This window comes from Penaeus monodon, chromosome 43 (assembly GCF_015228065.2).
Source record: "Penaeus monodon isolate SGIC_2016 chromosome 43, NSTDA_Pmon_1, whole genome shotgun sequence".
In the NCBI taxonomy this organism is placed as follows: Eukaryota; Metazoa; Arthropoda; class Malacostraca; order Decapoda; family Penaeidae; genus Penaeus; species Penaeus monodon.
In genome coordinates, this window is record NC_051428.1 from 26655085 (window position 1) to 26680063 (window position 24979).

The 24979-nt window shown below is 40.4% G+C and overlaps 1 protein-coding gene across 4 annotated transcripts in view; it reads left to right on the plus strand.

Annotated features, from left to right (window-relative positions):
• LOC119568061 (sprouty-related, EVH1 domain-containing protein 2-like) overlaps window positions 1–24559 on the plus strand; it is a 40759-nt gene extending 16200 nt beyond the window's left edge. Inside the window, exons 1-5 of one of the 4 annotated variants that reach the window (XM_037916459.1) lie at window positions 10980–11467; window positions 13290–13473; window positions 13756–13924; window positions 18958–18983; window positions 21398–24559. In XM_037916459.1, coding sequence (XP_037772387.1) covers window positions 11403–11467; window positions 13290–13473; window positions 13756–13924; window positions 18958–18983; window positions 21398–22423 — 1470 coding nt within the window. In that variant the 5' untranslated portion in view covers window positions 10980–11402 and the 3' untranslated portion in view covers window positions 22424–24559. Of the gene's footprint in view, window positions 1–10979; window positions 11468–13289; window positions 13474–13755; window positions 13925–18915; window positions 18984–21397 lie in introns of those variants that run through there. The other 3 variants (XM_037916457.1, XM_037916458.1, XM_037916460.1) reach the window with 3 other exon arrangements.
• The last annotated feature ends 420 nt before the right edge of the window (window positions 24560–24979 follow it).

A 24979-nucleotide genomic window follows, 5' to 3' on the forward strand; every position in this document is an offset into this window, starting at 1 on the left:
AATTACCGTAACCATTAAAAAGCATCATAGCCACTTGGACCGCTAAGGCCACTGGAACGATGAGAACCTAGCATAACTAAACTACCAGAACCTTCATAACCACGAGAACCATTGAAACCACCAGCGGAACCCAGCAGAACTACCAGAACTTTCAGAACCAGCAGAACGACCGAACCACTCGCTCGGCCAGAACCTTTAGAACCAGCACCCTGTCACCGCCGCCGGCCTCCTTCCGGTTATCCGCGAGTGCGCTTCCGGTTCTTCGCTAATCCGGCTTTCCGGTTGTCAGGTTGTTCGCTCGATCGGCATATCCGCGGTCCGGATTGGCTGTCAAGCTGTCAACGGCCGCGGGCTTGAGGCTGCTTATTAGGCGGGGTCGTTGCGTCATCTTCGTCTTCATCTGGCAGTGCTGTTGTGGTGTTATTATTATGTTGTTGTTGTTAGTGTTGTTGTTAGTGTTGTTACTAGTAGTAGTAGTAGTATTTTTATTGCGATTGTTGTTATTGTTGTTGTTGCAGTTATAATTATTATTACCGTTAATTCCATAATTACTACTACTATTTTAGTTTGTTAGTGTGGTTACTATTATCATCATCATCGTCACCGTCGTCATTCCTATTGTCATTATTATTAATGTCATTATCAATATTACTACTTTGAATAGCAGGCAGTTTATATTTCGTGCTTAACGGGATTGAAGGAAATGAGTCTACTGTATGTATAAATCACATACAAACCTATACTTACGTTATAAGTTCAGATCAGAGCCATTTTTAGAATCACCATATCGTCACAAGCATCATTACCGTCATCATTTCTAATCATCAGTCATTATCGTCTTCATCATCAACAGTTATTTCATCACCATTATCATCATTATTAGTCATTAAACATCATCATCAACCATCATTATTAATCTTCAATCATTACCCTCTCCATCATCAACAATTATTTCACCGCAATCATCATCATATCGTTATTATCGATCACCATTACCATCGCCATATTGATATATATATATATATATATATATATATATATATATATATATATATATATATATATATAATATACATACGGCAAACAGGCCTATAGGAGATAATACACCTGTGGTAAGCAGTAAATACAATGATACAAAAAATACAATGTTTCTAATACAAATATTCGACCAGAATAAGTGATAGTGAAGTTGCTAATTTTTCTTTTTTTTTTTTTCTCTCTCTCTCCTCGCTTTTCCCTGTCTTCGTTTACTTTTCCTTTTCTTGCTTCGTCCTCTTCCTTTTTTTTCCTCATTTACCTTTTCCTTCTCATTCTTCTGTTCTTTAACTTTCATTGTATCCTTTTTCCTTCTTCAGAGGAAGACCCAACGTATCGTCACCTATAGAACGAAAATTCTCATAAAAAGTGCGCGCGCGTGTGTGAGTGCGTGCGTGCTTGTTCTGTATGGATGTGTTTGTATGTCTATATATGTGTGTATGTATGTAATGTATGTATGTATGTATGTTGTGTTTATGTATGTGATGTATGTTTGTATGTATGTGTGCGTGTGTGTATGCATATGTATGTCTGTGAGTGTGTGTGTGGATGACGTTTGGTGCAGGTGCTCCTTTTAACCCCTCCCCCATCAACCACCACACCCCTGCCCCCCACACCCACACACACTCAACTCTCGCCTACACACATCCCTTGTAAGCCAGCACTCGGTGTGTGTGTGTGTGTGTGTGTATGTATGTATGTATGTATACGTGTGTATGTATGTATGTCTGTATTCGTGATTGTGTGCTGAAAAAAAATGTAAAAGGAAAAAAGATCATAATATAAATGAATAAATGGAATAATAAAAAAGTTGAGAAAATGAATGGACAGAAAGATAAAGAGGAGAACGAGAATGACAGAGCAAGAAACAAACACACAAACGAACAGAGAGAGATAAGGAAACGAGAAAATAAGTGAAAAGAAAGGAAGAAAGAAGGAGCTACTGGGCAAGAGAGCGAAAGAGAGAGAGAGAGAGAGGAAGAGAGAAAGAGAGAGAGAGGAGGAGGGAGGGAGAGGAGGGGAGAGCGCGAGGGACGCGAGAATGGAAAAGGAGGACTGGCAAGGCGCGTGTTCCCCTCACCCGCTCCGTGCAGACGTCGACAACCTCCCCTCATTCATTAACCCCAGCCCAATATGTGAATGGCACTCCCTCACTCTCCGCCCTCGCCCTCCTCTCCTCCCCTCTTCGCTCGCCCTCGCCCTCCTCTCCTCCCCTCTCGCTCGCTCTCGCCCTCCTCTCCTCCCCTCTCGCTCGCTCTCGCCCTCCTCTCCTCCCCTCTCGCTCGCTCTCGCCCTCCTCTCCTCACCTCTGTCGCTCTCTTACTCATTCTCTCTCTCTCTCTCCTCTCTCTCATTCATTCATTCATTCATCATGTCATTCATTCGTCGTCTCCTCTCTCTCGCTCGCTCTCCCTCTCTCTCCTCTCCTTCGCTCTCTCTCTCCTCCTCCTCTCTCTCTTCCCTCTCTCTCTCTCTCTCTTCTCTCTCTCTCCATTCTTTCGATCTCTTTTGATCTCTCTCTTGCTCTCTTTTTTTTTTCTTTCTTTCTCTCTTCCGCTTTCTCTCTCTCCTCTCTCGTTCGTGCTCATTCTCTTATTCCTTTTCTCTGCCTGTACTTTTTTCCTTATTCTCGTGTTTTTTTTACCCTCTCTTTACGCGGCACAATGTCCAATAAGGTGCGTGAGAGAAAGAGAGAGAGAAAGAAAGAAATGTAAAAGGGAGCGAAGGAGAACAAGAGCGATAACGGAAGAGAAAGTAAGAAAGAAAAAGAAAAGCTAAATGGGAGAGAGGTAGAGCGAGAGCGAAAGAGAGAGAGAAAAAAGAAGAAGAAAAAAAGTAAAAGAAAGAGAGGAAGAGCAAGAACGAAAGAGAGAGAGAGAGGAAATAAGAAAGAGAAAGAGGAAATAAGAGAGAGAGAGAGAGAGAGGGGGGGGGCGACACGACACTCTTCCGCCGTGTTTGGGGAATATGTTGTAAACAGGCCCCCGACCGGAGCGGAAGCACTGTCCAACCAGAATAAACCTTGACGTTTTGCCACTATTATGCGAACTGGCACCCTCTCTCACTCCATCTCTCTCTCTCTCTCTCTCTTTCTCTCTCTCTCTCTCTCTCTCTCTCCCTCTCTCTCTCTCTCTCTCCTCTCTCTCTCTCTCTCCTCTCTCTCCTCTCTCTTTCTTTCTCTCTCTTTCTTTCTCTCTTTCTCTGTATTTTTTTCTGTCTATCTCCATCTATTTCTACGCATCTTCTCTTCTCTCTCTCTCTCGCTCTCCTTCTCTCCCCTCCCCCTCTTCTTCCTCTTCCTTGGCCTCTTCCTCGTTACTTTCGATTGCCCTCTCTCTCTCATTTCCTATCCTGTCCTGTCCAATCCATTCCTTTCCTTCTCCCCTTTCCTCCCCACCCCCCCTCTACCCCTTGCACCATCTTCCCCTCGGGCCTTCCGTCTCTCTCAATCTCCCCCCCCTTTACTTCCCCTCCCATCCCCCCTCTTCCCCTCCCATCCCCCCCTCTTCCCCTCCCATCCCCCCTCTTCCCCCGCTCCCCCCCCCTCTTTGCGTGACTCATTCATTTCCCTCATGTCTCATTTCTATCGCATTTTTTCCCTTTTCCCTTCTTCTTCGTTGGCTCTGTATTTAATGCAAAAAACGAGGATAGGGAAGGAAGGGAAATGTACATGAGCAGTGTTCAAAAGATAAGCACACGGGGGGGGGGGACTTCGGATAAGCGAGTTGGGGAAGAGTGGCTTATTCTCATTCTTAACGTTTTTTCTGTTGTTGTTGTTTTTTGTTTTTTTGTTTTTTGTTACAAGCCGAGGTGTGCAGTGGCTTAAGGCCTATCTGTGGCGTCATGCGTACCCACCCAAGCCAGCAGGGAACCTAGGCCTAAACCCAGAGAAATTGAGGGATTTGTCGTTGGTCATTTTCAAGGACTAGGTGTGTGTAGACGAAGATGCAATGATTTTATTACCTTATAATGCCTATTTAGGGTAATTTAAGGGTAATAGCTATTGCTGATATAATCATTTTCACATCATCATCATCATTTTAATGTTAATACGGTTACTCTTGCTTTTTTATTATTGTTGTTATCATCGTCATCGACATCATCAGTAGTAATATTAGTTTTCTGGAATATTAGCATTATTGTTGTTGATATTAGTACTTATCATAATGGAAAATAATCTTTGTTGTAAGTAATAGGTGGTAGGCCTGGTATCCTTATTTTCATTATCATCATTACCTTAATTGTGATTATCAATGTCATTACCTTCATTATTAGTATATCTTTATTTTAAGTATTGTTGGTTTATTATCAGCATCACCATTGTTGTCTTTATTAATGTTGTCATTATTATCAAAAAGTTACTATTATCGTTATTGATATTACTGTTAGTCATTATTTGGTAGTGATTATTATTATTATTATTATTATTATTATTATTATTATTATTATTATTATTTACTATTATTATTGTAATTATTGTTATTATTAATTTGATCATGAAGATTGTTATTGTTGTTATTAACATCATCATCATCATTGTTATTATTGAGTGTCCTTGTGATTACCACCACCACGACACCACCACCACCACCACCACCACCCACCATAAGGGTCATGTATTATTACCGCATCACACATTTTCCTAACTTCCAACAATATTCAAGCAGCAACTAAAAATGTATGCAAATGAATTGGAAAGCCAATGTTCTTGTAGTCTTAAACACCCCCCAGAAAGGTACAAGTAGACTCAATTAACCGATTATTTGCAGCGAAACTTCTTTATATATTTTTTTTTTACTTTTTATTTGAAGAATGATTGACAATTCATAATTACTCTTGTTGTCGTCATTGCCTCCAGAGAGAATCGGAAGGGGGGATTTACGTCAGAGCGCAGAAGCGGATTATTTCAGCCTCTGTTCTCGCTGACTTGACCAGGGCGTGAGTAACAGCAGGTAGAGCGGCGGCCGCATTCCGTGATGAATGAGATTCTTTGCCCCCCCCCCCTCTCGCGAACCCCTCCTGTGCCCCTGCCTCCTTCCCTCGCTCCTCCCTCCTCCCTCCTTCCTCCTTCCTTCCCGTCCGTTCCCTGTACTTCTCCTCTTCCTGATTAGGCTTGCTCTCTCTCGCTGTATTTCTTTCTTTCTCTTTTTTTTTCTTTTTCTTTTTTCTCGTTCTCTCTCTATCTTTCTATCTATCTATCTATCTATCTCTTTATCTCTTTGTTCTTTTCTCTCTCTCTCTCTCTCTCTCCTCTCTCTCTCTCTCTCTCTCTCTCTCTCTCTCTCTCTCTCTCTCTCTCTCTCTCTCTCTCTCTCTCTCTCTCTCTCTTCCTTTCCTTCCTCCCTTTCTTCCTCCTTCCTTCCTCCTCTCCTCCCTCCCTCCATCCCTCCCTCTCTCCCTCCCTCTCTCCGCCCCTCCTCCACCATCATCCTCTCGTAATTCCTTCCTCCTCTCTCCCGTCTCCCGCCTTTCTTTTTCTTTTCCTCCCTCCCTTTCACACGCGCGCGCTCATTCGCCGATCCATCCATTCACTCCCTCCCTCCCTCCCTCCCTCCCTCCCTCCCACCAGCCTCGTGCCTTCCGTCCTTCTTTTCCCTCTTCCTTTACGTCATCTTCTACCTGAATGGCCTGTTAGATTAAGATTTCAGTTGCCAAACAGTGCCCGTATTTTGATGTTTAATCTCTACTTGTTCCAGCCTCACCCTACCCCTTTCCTCCCCTTGCCTTATCACCCCCCCCCCTGTCTCTTAACTCCCAACCCCGTCTCCCCTCTTACCTTCCACTTTCTTTCCCCTCCCTTTCGCTCCCTCTATCTCTCTTTTTCCCCTCCCCAGACCAGGTATCTGAGTATTGATATCCGTAGTTGGTTTAAGGCAAGCTAAGGTATGTTTATCCGCGATGATTTCTGAAAGGGAGCTTGTCTGTTTGTGTGAGTAATCTCTGTCTCTCTCTCTCTCTCTCTCTCTCTCTCTCTCTCTCTCTCTCTCTCTCTCTCTCTCTCTCTCTCTCTCTCTCTCTCTCTCTCTCTCCCTCCTTTCTCTTTCTCATTCTCTCTCCCTCTCCCCTCTTTCCCCTCTTCTCTCACCCCCCCTCCCCACTCTCTCTCTGTCTCGAGCACTTACTTTCACTAACTCTTTCATTCATTGACTCGCTTTCATTCACACACGTCCACTCCGCACGCACTCATTCATCGCGCAAATCATTCACACGCGTCCATTCTTAAAAACGACGTAGATAGCTCCCGTATCTAAGCGGCGACGAGACAAGGCGAAGACTTCGAAGAAAAAGAAGAGGAAGAAGAAGACTGAGAATGAGGAGGAGGAGAAGAAGAAGAAGGAAGAAGAAGAAAAAGAAGAATGAGAAGAGGAAGAAGGAGAACAGCGCTCGCTCGCAACAAAAGCTTTCCTATCGCACCCGCGCTAAGGAGACGCCATGTGTGTCTGGTTGTGTAATGTGTACATGGATAGTGTCGGTGCTTGCTGGGACCGGAAACGTGCCTGTGGGGGTCCCCCCCTTCCCCCCATCATCCACCCGCGCCAAAAGAGACCCTCTTGAGATGCCCATCCCAAGGCAGCTCTCAGATAGAAGACTTTTGCCGGATGCTGCCTGTCCCGACGCGGGGGCGAGCGAGCGAAGGGCTGTGCAATCAGGCTGCTGTAGTTATGTGTGTGTGCGTGTGTATGTATGTATGTATGTAAGTAAGGAGGTGTTATATGTATGTGAGTAAAGATTATGTTTTATGTATGCTAGTAAGGAGGTATTTTATGTTTGTAAGTAAAGAGTGTTTTTGTATGCAAGTAAGCTGTTTTTTGTGTGTAAATAAGGGGTTTATGTATGTAGTAAAGATGGTGTTTTGTGTATGCGTGCATACATAAAACATTCATTCAGGATATCCGTCTAAACAGTCTAGAATTAAAGTTTGTGTAATGAAATCCTATATAAACGCTATCCCGTGCAAGGAGCCAGACACCCCATGTGAATATTGCTGGTAGAATTGGTTTCGATATTTTTAATAGAATATCTAGCATACTTTAAACCCTTCATGACCTGACTAACCTCTTACTTAAGATGAGGTCAGGTCAGGTATTCCCCGTCGCCGGCGTGATTTCTAGGCCCCCATTTAGAATTATTTTAGACCAAACGTAGACAGACACAGTGCTATTAAATGATGGCGGCTTTTTGGCTTGTTCGTTAAGTCCATATTTTGGGTTGCGGTTTTATACGCAGGTGTCTTTTGCCAGTGTCCGTTTGCATTGTCTATATTTTTTTTCTTGTTATATGAAGCGTACTTGCGTTAACTCAACTTAAAATGTTTTTTTTCTGTTGCTCCAGTATATTTTCTTGTGCTCCCAAGATGAATTCAGTCCCCCTCCACCCCCAGCTACCCTAAGGCCCACTGTCCCAACCCCTTCACCAGCCTTGCGTGACAATAGTATGTATGTAGTGGGTGTGTCGAGCAAACTACGTGTTGAAGCATTTCGTCCGCATTCCTAGTCTCTCTCTCTCTCTCTCTCTCTCTCTCTCTCTCTCTCTCTCTCTCTCTCTCTCTCTCTCTCTCTCTCTCTCTCTCTCTCTCTCTCTCTCTCTCTCTCTCTCTCTTCTCACTCTCTGCTCTAGTCTCTTTACATCCCTCCATCCTTCTCCCTTCTCCTTCCCCCTCTCTTTCTCTTTCTTTATTTCCCCTTCTTTCCATCCCATTCCTTCCTACTTCCACTCCCTTCCCCTCCCTGCGCCTTTCCCTGCCCCTCCCGCTCTCCCTGCCCCCCCCTCTCCTCTCCCCTCCCCTGTAACGCAAGAGGCCGGAGTTGCGTGCGCCGGGAGGCCCGAGAGAAAACGAGAGGCTGTTGCGTCATAGCATTCAGAAGGCGCCGCGCGTCGTGTTTTCTGCGCTTACCGCGAGATGGGGTCCAGTTTTTTTCTTGTTGTTCATTTTGTTTTTCCTCTCTGGGGGTGACCGGAATTAAGCTGATGTTGATATTTATTGTTAAATAATTATACATGTATACACACACGCGCGCGCAAACACACACACACGTAATTTTTCCCTTTACAATCTGTGCACCTTGAATTAACTATCTGCAACCCCAACCCCCATCCTCCCCCCACAAAGCCTACATGGGCTTCCTTTCCTAGTGTTTGGCTTATGTTAGAGAGAGGGAGAGGGAGGGAGGGGGGAAGGAGGGAGAGGGAGAGATATGCAATGGTGCTTGATGCTGGGTTTTATATATCGGTGTGAATGGTGTTTATTTGTATAGACTGTTGAAGGAGTGAAGGCGACAGCTATCTTCTCTATCTATCTTTCTCTCTCTCATCTCTCTCTCCCTCTCCCTCTCCCTCTCCCTCTCCCTCTCCCTCTCTCTCTCTCTCTCTCTCTCTCTCTCTCTCTCTCTCTCTCTCTCTCTCTCTCTCTCTCTCTCTCTCTCTCTCGTTCTATCCTTTCTCTGTTCCTTCCCCATTGTTTTCCCTTTTTACCGCGTTTGTCGGAGATGCACGGGAGAGAGAGAGAGAGAGAGAGAGAGAGAGAGAGAGAGAGAGAGAGAGAGAGAGAGAGAGAGAGAGAGAGAGAGAGAGAGAGGGAGGGAGAAAGGGAGGGGGTGACAATTGAGCCGGTTTGTGATGGCGCATATATATTTTTTTCTTCCTTTAAGATTTCGAGTGTGCGTGCGTGCGTGCGTGTATGTCTCTCCTCCCTCCCGCCCTCCCTCCCATCCTCTCCCTCTCGTCTCCTCTCCTTCCTCGTCGGGTTTTCCGGCCATTTATCCATTTACCCGAGCAAGTAGAGGGGCGAGGAAGGGAAGAGGAGGAAGAAATTGAGCGTTCCCCATCACCCCTTCAAAATACGCGTCTGTTTTGTCTCCCGCCGCTACGTCACTTCTTCCGGTTCTTGGCGGCTAACAGTTTCGATAATTTTTTTTATGCGCATTTAAAGGGGATTGTTTATTTGTCTTTGCGGGTGTGATTAGTCCGTGTTGTGGGAGGCTTTATGTGCGCGCGTGCGCGCGCGTGTGTGTGCGTGTGTGGTGTGTGTGTGTGTGTGTGTTTTATCTAGCTTTGAAATATTCAGCGTGGGGGTTTCCGTTAAAATCGTCCGTTTTTATGGTTTGGTTTATTCACTAGTTGGCACAAGTGATACTCAACCCCACCCTCATCCCCCTTCCCTTCCCTTCCCTTCCCTTCCCTTCCCTTCCCTTCCCTTCCCTTCCCTTCCCTTCCTCCCCCACCCCATTCACGCCCTCCTCCCTTCTCCCTCTCCCTCACCCGCCGAACCCAACCCCCTCCCCCTCCCCCCATTCACACCCTCCTCCCTCCCTTCCCCCTCCCCTCCCCTCCCCCCCATTTACACCCACCCTCCCTCTCCTCCCATTCACCCCCCCTCCTCCTCCCATCCCCCCTCCCCCTCCCCCGCGGAACCCAACCCCCATCTTCCGGGAGATGAGTTTCCCGCGCTTTTACTCGGCTGTGTTGCCATATTTATCCTTTGTTCTTCATGCGCGATGTGTCATTTTCCGAGATATTTTGTTTTATTTTTTCCCGTAGTCTCCTTCGCAATGGGAATTTTTTCTCGTCAAAGATGTTTTTTTTTTTTTTTTTTTTTTTGTTTTTTTTTTTCTCTCGAGAACGGAAGTCAGATTCTCCGATATGCTTGCGGATTTCAGAGGCGTTGCTGGTGTAATGTCCGGTAAAAAAAAAAAAATAAATAAATAAATAAAAAATGTGAAATTTCCTGCTTTGCCGTGTCCGTTTCTTTCGTGATATCCTGAAAGAAAACAAAATTTATGACTCTTCATCTCTCCCCCTCCCCCCCCCTCCCCCTCCCTTCTTCCAACCAAGAACTACGCGATTCATTCACCTGATGTTGCCATTACGTGTTCATCCCTTTTTTCCGACCCTTTTTCTATTCTTTCTCTCTTTTTTCCCTTCGTTTCGTCTATGGGGATCCTTCTTCTGATAAAAAAAGAATATATATGATAAATCCAATGAATTTGGGAGAGTAGATCTTTTCGGTTGTCGTTTAATTCTTATAGTAATAAAAAATCGCGTGGAAACTTTTTAAAAAATCGTTGAGTTATATTTTTAAAAAATGGCAGCTATTTATGCCTCTACAACACGAGTCACATGGGGCATTCTTAACTCTCTCTCTCTCTCCTTTCTCTCATGTAAAACCGTACATACACAGGCATGCTCTTTGAAAACACACACACGCATACAATATTAAACACGTGAGAGTGAGTGAGAGAGAGAGAGAGAGAGAGAGACAGAGACAGAGACAGAGACAGAGACAGAGACAGAGACAGAGACAGAGACAGAGACAGAGACAGAGACAGAGACAGAGACAGAGACAGAGACAGAAACAGAGACAGACAGAGAGAGCATAGCCCATAGAAAGAGTCGGTTATGGCTGCACGGAACAGGGCGTGGACGACCAACCATCGTTCTCACCCTCATCTCCATCTCCCTCCGTTTCTCCATCACACACACACACACTTTGTCACCATCAGTTTTACCGCCAACGATCACTCGCCATCATCATCAACCGTCACTATCACCATCAATCATCGCCCTCACTATCGCCATCAACTCTCGCCCTCATCCTCACCATCAACCATCATCTCTCACCCGCACTATCGCCTTCACTATCCCCCCCCTCCCCTACCACCATCGCTCTTCCCCACACCCTCCCCCCCCCACCTCCCCTCCCCTCCCCCCTCCCCCATAACCCTACCCTACCCCCATACCCCCCCATCTCGGGCCGCTTCCGCCCACGGGCATCCGGGCATTTCCTCCGCCAGTTAAGCCCTTCCGGTTTCGCGTTGTGGGCTCCGGGAACTTCCTTTGTGCTTGTAAGGTGCTCGACGGAGGAGGAGGTGGTCAGCGCTGCGGGTCGTCGCGGGTTCAGGTCGTCGTCGCCGTCGGTTGAGGTCGTCGTGAGGGGTGTGATTGAAAAGGGGAGGGGGAGAGACGAATCGAGGACGAGGGAGGTTCGAGGTCGACCTTGTGCGCTCGCGGGATACAGTGAGGAGGACTCGGGACGTGCGGCGAGGGGAGAGGCGCCCTCGGGACACAGCGAAGGAACACCCGAAAGCGACGTTTTCGAGGGAGATGTCATTTCGGTGTCATTACACGTGATGCGGAGGGAAGGCCAGAACAGTACACTCTTGGTAACCAGTGACTCATTACTGTGATATATGTGTAAGAGAAAAGAAATATTTATGTGTGACTGCGGTTGTTCTATGTGTACTTGTGTGTCGTGTGTGTGAAGAGATACTTAAGAAAAAGGAAAAGAAACAGGTCGAGGTTGAGTGCATTGAGTTTTCCCGGTGTGGGAGAGTGAATATCAGTAAAGCCATAAGATTGTTTTAAGTAATATGAATAAAGACCAGAGTTGCGGCGGCAGAATGGTGCGTTGGTTCAGACTCTCGTCCAGCGGCAGGTGGGTCTTGTGCTGTATTTTTTATGTATTTTCGTGTATTTTTTTTTTTTTTTAGGAATGAGGCGGGTTTCTTGGTTATTTTTCATGTTTTTTTTTTTTGGTATTGCTAGTCTTCTTTTTTTATTGTCACAAGTGCTGAGGTTTCTGTGCAGATTTGGATCAGTGTGGAATTGAGTCGACAATTTTATGCCATTTTATGCCTTGTCAGAATAGAACTTTTCATCAAGTTGTCGGTAATTTTTTTTTTTTTTTTTATAAATTACCATTAATACTGGCAGGTGCAAAGATATCAAAGTTGTACGAAGTAATCACTTTTTCATTATTGCAATTAATTTGATAATTAGAATTTGACTATCAGAAGGCTACGTTGAACCTGTATTTTGCTGTATTTTCCAAAATGACCTGTTTTTCTAAATATCAATAGATTTTCTGTTGTCAGGATAAAATGATACTCAAATGGTAAATGAAGCTATTTTCAGTACTTTGGTGGCTTTGATACACAAGGAAATACACATTGCCAGAAATTTAATGCCGGTGAATAGAGCTTTGGAGTTGCATTACAATATATTAGCTCTAAGTGCAGGATGTTCACTCCAGACATGGCATGCAGACTTTTAAACCCTCCAATTCAGTTTTTATATTTTATATAGTCTACTAAGCTTATTGAGGAATAAGAAATAGAAGTATAACAATTCATTTGCAAAATACAACTCTGTGAGATATTCTCTCACAAAATGTGGTTTATCAAACATTTTCCTGGTGATGAACTACAGGGCAGAGGATGGCTCACACCACCCAGATCTTGCACTGAAAAAAGAAAATTAACCCAGTGCCGATGGCCATGGCATGTACGTACATGCCATACTCACTGTGAGTTTATTAATTGTTTTTACACATAGATGGCTACACTTGTACTAAGTCACCAGTGAGCTTTATGAATACTGCCTGTCTCGCCCGTTTACTCCTTTCCTTGAATTATGAAAATATTTTACATTATCTTATTTTTCTGTTACTAATATTTATAACATTATAGTAATTATAATGTCTATAACAAAAATAACACCATCGATATTCATAGCATTAGTAAAAAATACATTTTTTATGCCAATTCAAGGAAAGGTGAAATTAGGTAAGGTCACAAGGTCTACTAATTAACTCTTTTGTGGCTGAGTACTAGCAGAGCCATCTATGTACAGAGACATTTCACAAAAAAAAATTAAATGAGCACAGCATTTTCCCCAGTGGCATGTGGTTAATTTAGGTTCTCACAGTGTATCTGGCGACGTCATGGTTGTTATCGTGTGTTAAAAATAATTCTTTTTATGGTGAGTGGTCTTTTGGTTTGTAATTTGTAAGTGAAATGTAATTCAGTATGGTATACACCCCCCCCCCCCAAAAAAAAAAAGTAAAAGATGAATAATAGCTGAGTAGAGTGAGTTGAAGTCAGCAATTGTTTTTAGAGTGATGATATATATATATATTTTATGCTGATGTACTTTTTGATTTTTCATTTTGATAAGTCAGAATTCAAAGTCCTTTTTACCAGATACTATGCTGCATAAAGAGCAGTTGAAGAATATAATATAGGTGTTTTCAGAATTTATTTGTGTGATTTTTTTTTTATTTCAAAGTTTATTCATTAGTTCAGTCAGTTTAGGCCTTTGTATGTCCTGATTGCTGTATTTCTGTGTTCCTGTAGGTGTATATCTGCTTACATGTCATTTCCTTTGAACTGACAGTAATCTTTGTATCAGTACAAGATGTTTTCAAGCACCACCATTTTACATTCTCCCTGTTTCTAATGTACCCTCCCCTCTTTCAGCGGCAACTACTTGGTTCGAGTGCGTGCTCAGGTGATGATGCGTGATGACAGCACTGGGGGTTGGCTGCCCATGGGTGGGGGTGGCCTCTCCAATGTGTCTGTCCGGAAGCGTGTCACCCAACCCGACCTTGACGACTCCAAACATGAGTATCTTATCTATGGGAAGAGATTATCCGATCAATCAGTAAGTATTGTGCAGTGTGTGGTGCGATTCCTCTGACAATTAGGGCTTGTCATTTGCAAGTAAAGGAATTAGGTGTTAGATATTTGATCAGTGTTATGTAATTAATATTTGAGAGTAAGGACTTTTATAAGGAGTATGTTTTTATGTGTTAAGGAAGTATAGTCCAGGGTTGAGAGCATACGTATATGTAAGATATGAATATATATGTGTATATATAATATATGAAATCCAAAGTTTGTGGTAAATTTTTACTTAATCACATTCTTTCTTGTCTGCTTACAGGTAGTGTTGAGTTGTACAATAAAGAAAGATTTTGAATACAACAAAGTCATGCCTACCTTTCACCACTGGAAGACAGGAGACAAAAAGTTCGGACTAACCTTTCAAACGGCCGCCGATGCTCGAGCATTTGACAAAGGCGTACGAATGGCGGTTGAAGATCTATTAGAAGGTGTGTAAATGCAAACCAGCGCAGTGTTCTCGTACCAGTTTTTATTTTTTTAAGATATAAAACATGAAACTTCCAATAAGTACAAGAAAAACGCATGAAATCTGGACATGACAGGACTGTAAGAAAATGAGGAGTTTCCTGAAGGAGTTACATTTAAGACATTAAATTGTGATGAAACTGTTGGAATAACAGTAAAAAGAAGTTTTTTTGACAGTTCTGTTCAACTTTGTTCTTGCATATGTCCGTAGTGCATGGCAATAGCATGTACTATATTTTTTCTTTTTTTCTCTCTTTTTTTTTTTACTGTGTTTATTTTATTGATTTTGTATTCTACTAGGAATTTTTCTTCATTGCTGTGTCACTTTTATGTTACAGATATATGTTATTTGCCTAAATCATTATGCTTGAAGATGTTATAATGAATGAAAACAGCTTTGATGGATACACCACTATTCTTTAAAAGTCTTTCATTGCACAATTAAATTATGTGTGAATGATTTACTAAAGCACAACAAAACACAAACAACTGGTTTTGACATATAAGAAATCTGGATGTTTGACTAACCTATTTGCTTAGAAATATTTTTGGTGTACATAAGATAAAACCAAAAAAACATATGCATTATGATTATATAATTTTATTGTAAGAATTATGCTGCTCTTTCAGTCTATCCTCCCCTTTGCTCTCCTCTTTCTTCTCCCTTCCCCTCCTCTCCCCATCCCCATCCCTATCCTCTCTCTCTCTCTCTCTCTCTCTCTCTCTCTCTCTCTCTGTCTCTGTCTCTGTCTCTTCTCTCTCTCTCTCTCTCTCTCTCTCTCTCTCTCTCTCTCTCTCTCTCTCTCTCTCTCTCTCTCTCTCTCATCTTCTCTCTCTCCTCTCTCACTCTCTCTCTCCCCTCTCACTCTCTCCTCTCTCTCACCCTCTCACTGTCTCTCCCCCTCTCCCTTTCCCTTTCCATTTTCTTCTCTTTCAGTTTGCTTGTCACTAATATTATGTTCATGTGAATTTATGTATGTATGTTTGCATGCAGGATTAAACTTGCAATGTTACCATTTGCATACTTCTTATAACTCATTATCTTGCAGTCATGTGGAATAAATTCATAGCAACAAGAAAACTGCATCTTCATTTAACATTTCATGCTGTTATGGAGTGATTCTTTGCTAGAAGGAGAACTAAACGCTTTTTTCTTTTACTCTTTAATTCAGTATCATTCATATTATTGTTGGATTTATATTATATATATATTTATTTATTTTATTTATTTATTTTTTGTGTTATCAGCGGCATGTTGTATTGTTAATTTCCACAATTTATTCTTATTTTTATTGTTATTATTATGATTGTTATTGTTATTATTATTGTTATTATATTATTACTATAGTTATTATTTTCTCTGTTATTATTATTACTATTATTAATATTGTTATTGTTATTTTTATTACTGTTATTGTTATTATTATTATTATTTATTATTATTATTATTATATTTATCATTATTATTTTTATTATTATTATTATTGTTATTGTTACTGTTACTGTTATTGTTATCATCTAGTTATAGTTGAAGATATCAAGTTGTAATCCTCCTCATCATCACCATCATCTTCATAATTTTATTATCGTTTAATTTTTAATCATTAATTTTATTGTTTATCCATTATGAGGTATATAATTTTTAATAATTATTTTCATTGTTTATCCAATATGAGGAGTTGTCTTGCATATTGAAAATCAAGACATTTAGACTTGTCATATCAAAGTTTGTGTTTTGCAAAGTCTGCATATGCATAGTACATAGTGACAAATAGAGAGATCATTAGTTAAAGTTTCCGAGAACCTTGTTTCATGGAAAGACACCCTTGGGACTAATTAGGACTAAGCTGTCAACTGCATTTCCTTTAAGGAGAATTCAGTTTTCTTATATATTTACTTGATTTTGTATTAGATTTTTTAGCCCAGTTTTTTCTGCATCGCCTGATCCTGGCAGCGGATTAGACGAGGGTGTGATTTTGGGTGACCTTCTGTCGTAGGAAAGCAGCATGAACGCTTTCTTAGCTTGGGGAGGGTTTTTATTACCATTTATAAGATCCTGTGTTGTCTCTTAGGGTTACAAGTTCTGGCAATTCCTCCTAGATTCTTTACAAATCACAAAATTATGTTTTGTTGCCAGTTTTTCAATTGAAAACATTTTCTATGGTATTGGTGCTGACCTGCAGTTTTTTCTACAATATTTATATGTCCTGGGTGGGTAGATAGAGTTTACAAATAACAAGTAACTTTCTAATCCTTGTGTGTTTGCAAAATATTTGCAGAGAACATTATGCACTTCCATCAAAATATAACTATGCTCCATACTTGTTTGGAAATGTGGAGAATGAAAATATGTAATCACATTGTGTATATATAATTTTATTCTCAGATTATTGGTTTTTAAAATATTTACATAAAATGCCTTTTGGTGAGTTTTTTTTTTTTTTTTTTTTTTTTTATTAATTCTATGTGATATTAGCCATGTAGTTGCTGTTTATGGATTAGATATGGAGGAATCTCAAAATGCTTGCTTTTGCTGATTTGTTCGAAATACATTAGATGTGCTATGGAATTAAACAGTTATATATTTTAATGCTAAAGTATTAATCAGAAATTTATAGTTAGTAGCAGTTAGAAATTATTTCCTTTTCTTAAGTATGACATTATCCCATGGTTTTAGAACAGAAATATAACACATGTAAATATGTGTGTTAATTATTTTCTTTGAAGAATATGTATTTGACAATGAGCTTTCCTTGCTTAATGTTTACTCACCAGAAAATGCATTGAAACCACTATATTCCATGTAGTTGAAGTAGGGCGTCAGTTATCCATTGTATGGGAAACATGTTAATGAGAATCATTATTTGTTATATATGTCCAGCCTCTGTATATTGTCATTGAGAAATGAAGAGATCTAGACAGTTTTTATGTTCATAGGCACTATGACTCGTACATATATACTTTTTTTTTTTTTATCTATATACATTTATTGTATGCCATTGCTAATGTGCTCTTTCTTCAATGCTGCTTCTCCTTGGAAAAATTGTGGTAAGTATTTTTACAACGGGAGATGGTTGTGATTTGTGTAACTTGGTGGTTGGACTGTCTCATTCACGAACCTTTAAATGGCATACAAAGAGGGTTTCTTGCTGGTAAAGGAATTTGTAGGCACAGATTATCCCTTTTATGGTCAAGAGGAAAAGGTCCATCAGGTTTAATATCATTTCTTGATTTGGAAATTTTGATTTAAGGGACTAGCCTATATGCAACTTTCTCTGCTTTCTTGGTATCCCTCTTTATGGGGAATTTTAAGTGAAAAAGAATATTATTCTTGGTTAGACATTTGGCAGTAGGGTATAATTTCCTTCATTATTATTTCATGTACATTTATGGTTGTAAGTGCATGTCTTTTCACTCAAGAGTGCTTGTAAGAAAATTAAAGTATTAATGCATTTGCACAGTTTGTGATAGATAGATATTTTTTTAAACTACTAGTTACTTAAAAAAAAAATTATTTAAAAAAAACATGAAGTACTGTACATTTTTAGAAAGAGACAAAATAACAGTTTCTAAATCCAGTATCTCTTAAATGAAAAATGAAATCCTGGATGTTTTTAGGACTGTTGTGTCATCAAATAGATTCATTCTGTATGTGATGAGTTGCTTTTGCATTAGAGGTGTCTATGTATCAGTCTTTGTGAAGAGGAGTGTAGTGATTGATCCATTAGTGCAGTCTGTTCACTGTCCACTGTGGTTTTGTTTTATTCATTTTTGTTCACACAGATGTCTTCACGAGTGCTTAGTCACCAAGGAGTCAAGCTGGGCCCATTTTCTAGGGATCTTTTTTCTGTTACTATATCTTTATGAGTATTGTTATTAACATTATAAAGTTATAAGCAATAATGATAAAGATAAAAATAAGTCTTCATGGAAATTCAGGTAGCATAGTAATTTACTCTTTAGTAACTGTGTGCTTTGGGAACCACCTGGGTGTAAACCAAATTAATAAGAGAAAATCACTATGAACAGTAAGCGTGTGATGCATTCTCGGCATAGTTCGGTTAAAAAAAATTGACACACACGAAGATAAACACTTCTGAAAGCCTGAATCTTATAGTAACCAAGCATGCTATGAGCTGCTGCTTTAAGCTATGAAAATCTCTTACTATTACTGTTATTACTGCAATGTTTGACTCTGTGATATGTAGTTGACGTAATTATCAGTAAATGGAGACCTTTTACTTGAATAGTTTCTAGTTCATATATGCTGTGATTAGTAATGGTGTTTTCGGTTAGAGTATTGTAAGTGAAGTATTTTAGAAGGATGTATAAAATACCTTAGTGAATAATTATGCTTTCTTAGTGTGTAATTTAGTTTGTTTATAAAAAGCGACACCAAAATTGTTTCCTTTTTTCTCTGTCACTTCATTTGTGTTCATTTGTATTTATTTAACATTTTATTATTGGATTTACTTCCTTAGTGATGTCATAGTTTTGAAATTATTTATATTTTTGTTTATTATTATTTTATTTTTTCCTTTTATAATTAAAATATATACAACTTAATCTTATTGGACTATAATTTTGTTATGTTCCAATTTTTAACTAAGTCATAAAAAAGAATTTTCTTATTAGCTGCACATGAAGCTGTTCCAGTGAGTGTCATCAGTAAATTTTAAAATCAAATAATCAAGTCTAATTTGTTAAAATGTTAAAGCAACTTCGAAGTTATGCTAACTTTTTTCAGCTACTACAAGCCCCTTTGTTACTGACAAAAGTTATTTGTTTAAAATGCAGAGATTACTGCTGATATTTAAAATACCACCAGAGAACAGTGAAGAACAAGATCAAACTCTAATAAAGATTTTACACAGCGGCAATAATACAACCGCTTTCTATAATTTTATCCAGAGCTTTACACAGCGAAGGAACTAACGCAAATTGCTACACACAGGTCTCAACGACTTTCCATCCTATCGTCATGGCCTGAACGTAGATGTCGGTGATGATAACGTTTTCATGGTGAGTGCGCTGTAATGCATCTTTATCTCTTCCACTTTTTCTTCTTTGCCTTGTTCTTATTCTCTTTTTTTTATTTCTTCTTCATCTCCTTTTATTCTTCTCTTTTTTCATATTTCTGCCCACGAAACAACATTTAGGTTTGTAGTTTTTGGCTATTAGTGCACCATCCAGTTTTGTTGTTGTTGTTTTCTCCTTGTATTTGTATCTGTAGGTACTAACATGGTCTTGGTATGGGAATGTCAGTGAATGTATTACTGGTGCTGGGAGGGCACGTATGGATGCCCTGTCCACTGGGAGGGCATGTATGGATGCCCTGTCCACTCTGAGTTTCGTTTATTATGTTTATACAGGGATGGCTCCACAAGTGCTTACTTAACAAGAAGTAAATTAATAGGATTACCTGATCTCTCTCACCTGTTTACCTTGTTCTATGAAAATATGGAAAGAAAAGTTTTTATTAGTATTAGTATTGTTAATGATATTAATAATATTAGAAATGACTTTCCTAAAAGATTCAAGGAATGGGGCAAACAGGTGCAGTCAGGTAGGCCTAGAATTCAATTTCTTGATGATGTGCTTGTGAAGCCAAGCTTGACGAGCCAAAGCTTGAGTGGACGGTGCATGTGCCCAGCATCAAGTGGTTAATATTAGCCTCTTTTTTTCAAATTTCTTCTTTTCATCTCGCTCTCTTTTTTATGTTATCTTTTTTCTCCCTCATATCACATTTTTCCTTTCTGTGTCAGTTTACTCATTCTGCTTACTCTTCCTCCTCATTGTTCTCCTCCTGTTCTTTCTCTTCCTCTTTCCTTTTCTTCTTAGCCTCCTCTTCCTCCTCCTCCCCTCCCCTTTTTTCCCTCCTCTTTCTCCTCCTTCCCTCCCTTTTTTCTTTCATAATTTTCTTAAAATCTTCCCCACATCAGCCCCTAAACTCTTTTCTGTTTCCTCTCTACTTTGTTTTCTTCTCGTATGTTTTTCTCTCCCTTTGTCTTGCACACACACCGTGAGAGCCCTGCCCCATTCATACTATTGTTTTTGAGTCATTGATAGTGCATCCCATGCCCTGGAAACCTTAATGACTCCTTAGGATTGTTGATCGGAGGCTTAAGAGTTGCGGTAAGGTAGTAAGGAAAGGTAGCCGAGATCAGAGCAGTGTTAAGGTGAGACGAGGAAGTGAATGCGCTTGTAGTGTTCGAGTCCTTGAAGATGTGTGTTTTTGTATTTTTGAATGCTGTGTTTTGGTTTGTGTTTGGTTTCTTGATAAGATTATTCACTTTTATAAAAAACAAGTTGTATTTATTTGCATGTATTGGTCTCTTTTCATGAGGATATGTAAATGTTATAAATCTCTTTTTTGTTTTAGGCATAACTTGGTAATTTTGGATAAACAAGTAGATGTATAGGCTTTCTAAAAGTATTTTCTTTTGCTTTCTTTCTTTCTTTCTTCCCTTTTGGAACTCTGCAGCAGCTTTTTCTTCGCTTCTTACTTGACGGGAAGATACGTATTATCGTTATTCTGAAATACATTTTTCTCAGCTTGATCTCTTGATTCCTCAAAACCAGTACAAAAAGACTTCTCTTTCTTCTCTTTGTTATCTCTTGCTCTTTATCTTTGCATAAGTTTATGTCATTGTATTTCTTGTTACTTTATCTGTTCTAGTACTTAACTAAGTTTAATTAAATTTGTGAAGAGTTCTAGGAAACAGTTGAAAAAGAAAAAAATTATGATATAAAGTTCATTGCATGATTGTGGTTACAATATATATATATATATTTAAGATGTTGCTGAATGATCCATGTGTTAAAAGCAACCATAAAAGCTATAGGCATTTAGATAAAAACATCTAAATAGATCTGTGGAAAATGTTGATAAAAAGCAATCTTGTTGTCCGTCATGGCACGAATTATAAGAATTATGCTAGCATTAAGGTTTAAAAAAAAGAGAAGAAAATTTTTTTTGCTAAAATTAACAATGGGTAATGTGAATGTAAGTTTGATGTAAAGCATTTGTTGTGCATTTATGATATGTCTTTCGTTGTTTTATTTTTCTTTTCTTTTTTTTCTTTTTCCTTTTTTTTCATTTTTATTTTTGAGAATTCTAATTTATTTTGCATGGTTCGTGCTGACTATGTTATTATTGATATGTTGTTGCCTCTTTTGATGTATTTACACATGGATTTATTTATTTTTATTTATTTATTATTATTTTTAAAATTAGTTTTGTTCCATCAGTTGCCTTTGTTATGCATTATGATTCTTTAAAAAAAAGTTTTTGATAACCATCACATATTTATTTTTTTTATTATTATTATTTTGTAGCAGATATTGTAGTAGTGAGTGTGTTGACTTAGAAGACAGGTTTTGGTGAGCTTTCATAGTTATTAATAAACAACCTTGACAGTGATGGTGATTTGCAGGCGGTGAATCTTCCGGTGGATAGAGATGGGTCACGGACGAACTCGTCTGGGTCGGTCACCACCTGCGGCAGCAGCCGTCACACACCCACCGCTACTCCCCTCCCCACCCCAGACCATCCCCCCCACTACCCCTACCACCACCACCACCATCACCACTACCCACCACCAGGAGGTGGAGTGGGGGGGATCGGAAGCGCAGGGGGAACGGCTATATCAACAACAAACACTTCTCCAAGCTCCACCATTTCCAACCTTGCCATCACCACGGTCGGGATGCAGCCCCAGTCACACAGCCACTCCCACGCCAACCACCTGCACCGCATCACCTTCCCCTCCCGGCCCCGGCCTCCATTACCACAGAACAACAACCCCCTCGACAAGCCCCTTGATCTGGATGGCGACCACAAGGCGGGTAGCCCTCCAGACATGCCCCAAGACCAGGACAAGATCGAGGTCACAGGAGACACGTACTCCTACGTGCAGTGCACGATGCACCATGAATACAGCTACCCGGTGGTGGAGGGCATCAAGGCAGAGAAAAGAGATAGTATAGCATCCCTGAAAAAGCAGCAGCAACTCGAGCTTGCCGGGGCGACGCACCCTCAGCCATGTCCTCCAACGAATCATGGCAAGAGGCCGCGAAAGAGAGACCGCAGAGGCAGAAAGTTCATCAAGGCCCGCTGTCGGCACTGTCAGGAAACCTTTACATATGATAAAAATTCCCGGGGCAGCTGCGAATACGCACCAGACTGTGTACGTACAGCCATTGATACACTTACATGCATCTCTTGTGCGCACGGTATGTTATATCATTGCATGAGTGATGCAGAAGGTGACTTTGCTCACCGTCCATGTGAATGTGGGGGTCCTGGAGGCACGACGGATGAGTTGTGCGGGCGACGGTGGCTCGGATTAACCTTGTTATCCTTATTGGTGCCGTGCTTGTGGTGCTACATACCGCTGCGAGCATGTCACCGATGCGCTGTCGCCTGCAGATTGTGTGGTGGCCGACATGAGGCCTCCTGACTCACCGCCCCCACACATGCCCAAGAGGATGAGGAAGAAGATGATGACGATGACGAGGAGGAAGATACGGTTTTCACTGTAACTGGAAGCCCCACACTGCTCTCCCCACAACAGTGGTGTGATCAGGGGAGCAGTTCCCAGCAGTCGGGCGTCGGAATGGGCATGCATGTGGAGAAAAACCAAACCAGTTAATACTGATCCAAGCTTTGTAGCCAGTCAGCTGTTGTGGCAGGGACAACAATGACAGTTAGTGGTGTGTGAAAAGAGTGTAAGGGTGCTACCAGCACAACTATGATTGTCAAACAACCAACTAGAAAGGAAAGGAAGAATGGAATTGTGTGATAAAAGGAGTGTGAATGAAACCACTTTTGATAAAGTGGATAGAAAGGACACAACAGTTTGAGTGTTCTATGTACCTGATGGCCACACTCCGGCCTCAGAGTGTGTGTGCACGTGTGCGTGAGTGTGCACTGCACACACACTGCCGTACATGGCCAGTTCTCAACTCTTGCATTTGGAAACCCTTGTTCATCTATATGTGAGCTGCTCATTTAATGGCAGGTCCGTCCGCCTTGGCCTATTTAATAATCTAAAGGGATCCCAATTTTTCGAGGGCTCAGGAGAAATTGTGACGCCCTTTGGAATTGCTGTGACTTTTTGTATGCTTTTAATTATTATTGTGATAGATGTTCTATATATTGATAGCTTTAGCTGGCCAAGACGGACAGGCAGCCAAGGCAGCTGGACTGTCACGTGTCACATAATAACTACGTGAAGTTCTCACTTGCGTTTGCCTTACATACCGACACTTTTGTGTTTAGTCTTTTGGCAATTATCAGCGTCGTCTTCAGCGTTGTGTAAGCCGGACAACTTTTTCAAGGGTTTCCTTGTCATTTTAGGTGCTATAGCACAAATCATGGATTTTCCTTTTTTTTAAGTGAATGATTATTCAAAAAAATATTATTCAGTTGTGTTGCAGTCAAAAGAACAGTTTTCTACACAACTTTATATATAAACATGTGTAAGGCAGTTGCACTGTGAAACATGAAATACAAGGTGAAGTTTGGCTTCTTAAAAAATCAAACTTAAGGTAATGATGTAACTACATAATGTAGTTTTCCAATAATAAAAGACTAAACCTCCAAATTGCATTCATGTAAGTAACACAGGTAGCATTATGAATCACTGCCCTGTGGAAAAAAAAGTCTTGTAATTACCATAGTCACAATTATCATGAATATTGATGATAACAACCCCTCTTAATTATGATTACACCCAAAAAGGAGGCCAAGATCTTGTTAAAAAAAAAAAATAAACATTTTTGTGTACAACCTAGATGGTGGCCCAGTCGGCGCAGAGATCGCAGCCGGCGGAGAGCGCGGACATTTTTGTTTTTTGTTTTTGTTTTTTCTCACCACCGCCTTCACCAGCAAGGAAGCGCTTGGGAAGGAGGTTGGACATAGCCGCGCCCTCTTCTGCCGTCTGCGGCCTGGACCGAGATAGATGTTTTGGTAGCGGTAATCTTGGGGAGCAGCCAGGTCATACGTCACCTAACAGAAGTCCTGGGGTCAGCCTGAGGCTCCAGATATAAAGATATATATTAAAAAAAAAGAAAAGAATGAATAGAGGGAGAAAAGAAAAAGAAAGGAAGAGTACCTTAATTCTGTGGTAAAGAGGTGATGACCCCAACCCACTTCGAGTGCGGCGCAACGACCTGGCGCATGTCAGCTCCCCGATACTTCCGTTGTTCATGCCACCCCCTAGTCACGAACAAAATTGCAACCAATGTCAGCAGTCTAATATCGTTTGTTTTATTTGCAACAATTTTAAGCAGAAAGTCACAAAAGTTTGTGGTTTCATTTTACCTTTTTCTTGAAGAAGAATGAAAACAAAACCAAAAATTTAAAAAAAGAGAAGAACTTTGTTACTCCCAGGAAAATTATTGATATATATATATTTTTTTCTTCCTCTGTTTTTCAGTTTTCACTCATTGTTTCCAGTGAATGATTTAAGTGACTAAGTAATTATCCTTGTGTAAACTTTTTGTCTATTGATGATTTCATTATAATTGTCAAGTATAGGATGTAACAAGAATGATTTTATGAACAATAATGACAACCAAAGACATATCCATTAGCCCTGTTGTTTTATCCCCATTTATCTATCCTCTTGTGTTTGGAAAGAGAATTACCATTAAAAGTAAGGCCTCTGAATGATACTAGAGTTTTGCATAACAGTATAACCCAGCTGCAGAATTACAGTAGGACATCTGAAATGCAGAATGGCAGATTTTACTATGTTGTAACCTCGGCCTCTTTGAAAGTATTGACAGATAATGAACTGGCTGAAAATGTCTATTTTGAAATGACAACTTTGGGAATATACATAATGCGATAAAAAGAGACAAGAATCTTGTATAATTTCGAGAAGAAACTGATACTACATACAGCATATATGAATCTGAAAAGATATTAAGGCAAGAAGTTCCATTGTATAGTACTTAGGATTTTTTATTCTACTTAGTGAAGCAAAATAGTTGCTAATCTTATGGATAAA